The sequence below is a fragment of the Eucalyptus grandis genome, chromosome 1 (assembly GCF_016545825.1).
Source record: "Eucalyptus grandis isolate ANBG69807.140 chromosome 1, ASM1654582v1, whole genome shotgun sequence".
In the NCBI taxonomy this organism is placed as follows: domain Eukaryota; kingdom Viridiplantae; phylum Streptophyta; class Magnoliopsida; order Myrtales; family Myrtaceae; genus Eucalyptus; species Eucalyptus grandis.
The window spans coordinates 46377469-46382475 of NC_052612.1; the positions used below are offsets into that span (position 1 = coordinate 46377469).

The window sequence follows — 5007 nt, forward strand, 5'->3', positions numbered from 1 at the left end:
TATAGCCTTGGTCAGGTACATATGGATTCAGCCGCCCATTGCGAGCATCGCCAATGGTCACTTCTACACATCTGCAACCGCTAACTCCGATGGCTGCCTCTCATGGCGCAACCATCGCCAAGAACTCTCTCTCTCTCTCTCTCTCTCTCTCTCTCTCTCTCCATGCACGGAAAAAGATATGAACTTGTAAATACATCGAATTTCAATATGACAGCTTGGTCATTTTGTTTTTTCAAGATTAATTAATTTCCCAAATAAACCTTCCATCATTTTAGCACGCACTATTAATGCTAGCTAGCTGTTTGCGCACATTCATTTCGATTTTACTTGATTGTGCATTTTCAATACATTGATTATTAATTTTCACCTTTAGATGGTTAGGTTAAATAATTAAGACCATAACGCTTGGACAATTAGCGAATAAGAATCCTAGGCCTCATAATTGTTAAAAAGATTGCCTAGTCACTTTAGCGAACAATAGGTAACGATATGGCATTAATTAGACAACTAATGTAATCAATTCACTAATCACTAAATCTCTTATTCTGTAGGAATTCATTTCAATTGGTTTTAAGTAGACCCTAAATAACTAGTGGCAACTCCTAAAAATATTAAGTTGTTATGAATGTAAAATTGAGTATCCCAATGTCACTTAAAGTATAAATTTGGAAGAGTTTGCACTCGAAACGATGGGTTGTTTCGGATCACATGTGCTCGAGCTATCTTTTGTGAATGCTAATTCAAACCATCTTTCGACTGAATACCTCTGAGTCTATTTCCCAAGGATGGCCCCTTGAGGGTAGGTTGCAACAAGTAAATATCCAAAAAGTCAATGCTAACATGGTTGATTGTTAAATACACTACTTGTAATCTAGAGATTAATCAAAGATGCTTTTAATAAACAAACACGTGTTTACTTGCAAAGTTTAGTGAAATTATAGTTACCAACTATACATCAAGCTAGGTCATGGTTATAAGGCAAAAATGTCTTCTTTTTTTCTCTCCAATGCTTAGTGAAATAAGTCGGTCATACCATTTGACAATTTAGCAAGAATCGAATTCCGAAATTGCATCAAGAGATATGGAAAATTGACTCATAGAACTTGAACATGCCCTCTTGATCTTTTCCTAAAACAAGAACAAAAAAGACAAGGTTATTTTCTCTGGAATATCTTCCCCAACTGACCGCTAGAAGTACCAGTAGTTTTGGGCAGGCTCTCAATTGAATACGCCCTAACATCAGTCTCCTCCCTTTTATTTTCTCTTCTTTTACAAGCACAGAAATAAAGCTTCCTTTATCATCGCGGCGCTCGTTCTCGTACGCTCACCATCAGTAATGTAATGCGTAAGCATCGTACTTCACGATCGCATTCAGCGTCGTCATGTTGATAGTGTGAGTTCTCAGCTGAATATATCCACGAGCAAACCGGAAAACGCCAGTCCCGCCGACGATGGCCAGCTCCCTCGGATTCTTCATAACCAAGTTCTGCGCCAAGACGCTCAACGTGCTCCCCTTGTACGCTCCTTCCGTGAAAACCAAGTTCATCGTCATGGTGAGGCTCACCTCGCTTTGTGATGACATCACAAACATTCCCTGAGCTCTCCCGACGAGCGTTGAGTTCAGGTCTGGGCCCACGGTCAACGGGTCGTCTATGACCAAGACGAGACCAAAAGACGTAGATGATGTATTTGTTGTCGCTGCTTGGGCGACGGGCACGGCAGTAGGGTGCTGCGCGGTGACTATGTCGTGAAGATAGAAGCGGAGATGGGTCATCTTCTCGGTTTTGAGCCCGAACTGATCTGGAGCAGATAGTTCTCGAGCGAACAGTGTCTCGGATTTGATCGTAGTGAGAAAGGTGAGGGAAAAGAATGCGGCCAAGATGGTGAAACTTGTCTTGAAGGGAGCCATATGTGAGAGAGAGAGAGAGAGAGAGAGAGAGAGAGAGAGAAATGGAGGGATAGAGGGAGCTTTGATGCGTGTTGAAGAGACTGCCGAGGTTCATGTATAATTCCATCTGTAGATTTTGCTCTATTTAACTACAGAGAAGCTTTCACTGACACTCTAATTTTTCGTGCAGAGCTTGAAAGCCCAAAACAGAATAATGTTAGTTGTACGGTAGCTGTAAACTGATAGTTTAAGAAGTTGTTTTGTGATAAAATGGTAGTGATGAATTCTTGGAGGGTACGCCATGACTCATTCATGAGAAATGTTCTAAAGCAAAGTGTAGATCCATCCATAAAATGGGAAATTGCCCACAAAAAAAAAAAAAGTCTTAGATCTATTGTACTTGTGTCAATTTAGTTTTAAACCTTTTAATTTGGCCAATTTATTTTTAATTTTTTTTACCAATTTGCTACTTTAGTCCTTCTAGCCAATTTTTCAAAAATCACTATTATGGGCATCGGCCGTCCTATACGGCATAGCTAGCGTTGACTTGAACAATTATTGTAATTTTTTTTTATTGTGTCGGCGAGGGTCATCGGCAGCCCTACTTTTAATTGAAATTATTCAAATGTAGATAAGAATATAATTGAATGGATAACTATTGAATTGAGTAACCATCGGAGATAAAACCCTATTAACAAGGATATTTTTTTGGGGGGTCAAAAGTTAGGATTTGAGTGCTATGGATATGGCTAGCCATAACTCTCGATTATGCCGCGTGATGATCCGTGGTAACATCGTCTTAAGATAATGTGATTTGCATGTGATGCATGACTAAAATAAAATGCAAATATAATGTAACATCCCGATTTTCCACTCTATGAGAAATGGCTATGAATCCGATGTGCTAGTGGCAAGGATTGGTCATTGATCATTTCCAAAGTTGGTCATGGACCAATCGACCCAACTAGAAGGGAGGCAAATGATTGGCTATGGATTGATCAAGGGATCAGCCATGAACCAATTCACTGACCATGCAAGTGGACCCGAGCCATTTGGCCATGGAATGGTTGCTTGACCATAAGAGTTAGTCATTGGATGGTCATGTACCATCATGGATCGATGGATGATCATGGATCGATCCAAAGCGATCATGTTCCTGTTGTGAGTGACTCTGCTCGGTCATGTATTGACCTTGGATGACCATGAGTCGATCCGATGCGACCATGTGTTGGCCACGGATCGATTGCTCCCGCACAACCACACAATAACCGAGAGCCAAACATGGACTAAGTATGCTCGGCCATGGACCAGTTATGGATTGACCATAGGCCCTTTGTAATGGATACCGGACCAAGCTAGGAGCCCTGTTGTGTGCTAGGTCCTGCGCCTGGGCCTCCCTTAAGCTTCGAGCTAGTCATGGGCCTGGTACGCTTGACCGTAACCAATCCAAGGATTGGCCATTGAGCTTATGCCCTAGGTCACCAACTTAATCGAAGTAAGCAATTTTGCCTATGACAACCACACCAAGGGCGTCTTTGCCGCGAATCTTGGGTGTGTCAGAATGGTCTTGTGGGAATGTATACAAAAAGCCATTGCCTGGTTCCGATTGCACTTTCAATGGCCTATTTCCCATGGTTGTCATATTCCTTGGAAATGGACAAAATAGAACATTCTAGAATATCCTAAGTTTTTCTTGAAGAAGGATGACTCACCACTTTGGATAGATATTTCTAGATTTAGCAATGATTACCAAAGATCCACCTTGGGAATTAAGTAAGGAACTCTTGAACAAACAAACCAATTAAGAGAAGACATAATATCATTAATGCAAGAACAAGTCACCCCCACTTATGTGTCCCTTAAAGATTTGGTAATGATGGTTCAAGATTTTTCTTGAGGAAGAAGCAAAAGACTCAAAAACTTAAGTGGACCAATTAGAAGAGAACTTAGTAGAATATTCTAGAAAGCCAAAACTTAGAAAGTAAATTCTTTAATTTAGGCATGTGCTAAATATCCTACCCTCATGATTAACCAAATCTAGGCATTTAATAGTCACTAGCTTAGATGTCCACCTGAAAATTTTGTAATGATGACCAAAAGATTTACCTTGGAGGAGAAGTTGGTGACTTATTGGTTTAGTTGTCCATAGTAGATATGGTCATCATTACCATAAGATTCTCCTTAAAAAAACAAGTAGGCTAAGTCATGATAACATGAAGTCGGTAGTCCAATAAGAAGATGTTAAGTGTTTTCCTAGGACCCTAGGCATGCTACCTTACAAACTAGGCTTGCTACCTCGATGTTATAGCTGTGCCACTTCAAGAAAGACGATTGGGCCAATTGGAAAGGGTAATGATGAGTTTTGAGCCTATAAATAGGGGAACCACCCCCATTCATTCTCACATTGAGTCCTCTTCTCCTTTCTTGTCATTTACACGCCATTCTTCTATTTCTCTCGATGTTGCAACATCACCCCTCATCAAGTCATTCAAGTTAGTTCTCGAGGTTCATCTAGGTAAGTAAGATCTCTATTTATCCTCTAGGGTGGTAGACTCCATTATTAAGTCTAGTTAGGTGCTCACCTATCAAGCCGTGGGTAAGATATTGATCTTTTGTATGGTTTTACTCATGTTTGTGCTTGAACATGTGCTTGAGTTGTTCACGCTTGGAATGAGGCCGAGGTTCGTTCGGGTTGAGTTCAACGCAAGGTAAAGTCACTTAAGGCCACAAGGCCTTGGATCGGCATTTAAGCATACCGGTTCTAAGTCTCGTTTGGTGTGAGGATTGCCCAAGGCCGTTAGCTCTTAAATTGGCATTGAGCATGCCATTTCTGAGCCTTGTCCATTGTGGAGATTGGCACCAAGTAATCGACTCAAGTCACGAATCAAGGGTCATTCCTGACATGTTTATTAATGTAATACTAGAATTCATGGCACACACATATGTATGAGCACACCTTCAGGCTATGTATGAGTCTACTAAGAAGAAAAAAAAGAATTGGCTTATGCGATTAACTTATGTGTGCACTTAAAGAATAAAAAGCACCCGTAGTCACATAGCGTTATCGGCAATGCCTCATTCATTAAACGGGATGCCTTGATTTAGCTAGAAAGCCTTTG

The 5007-nt window shown here is 40.7% G+C and overlaps 1 protein-coding gene across 1 annotated transcript; it reads right to left on the minus strand.

Moving 5' to 3' along the window:
* Positions 1 to 1330: 1330 nt before the first annotated feature.
* LOC120287196 (dirigent protein 21-like) lies at positions 1331 to 1909 on the minus strand. Its single transcript, XM_039299910.1, has one exon. It carries the CDS (start codon positions 1907 to 1909, stop codon positions 1331 to 1333), a length of 579 nt encoding a protein of 192 aa, XP_039155844.1.
* Between the last annotated feature and the right edge of the window lie 3098 nt (positions 1910 to 5007).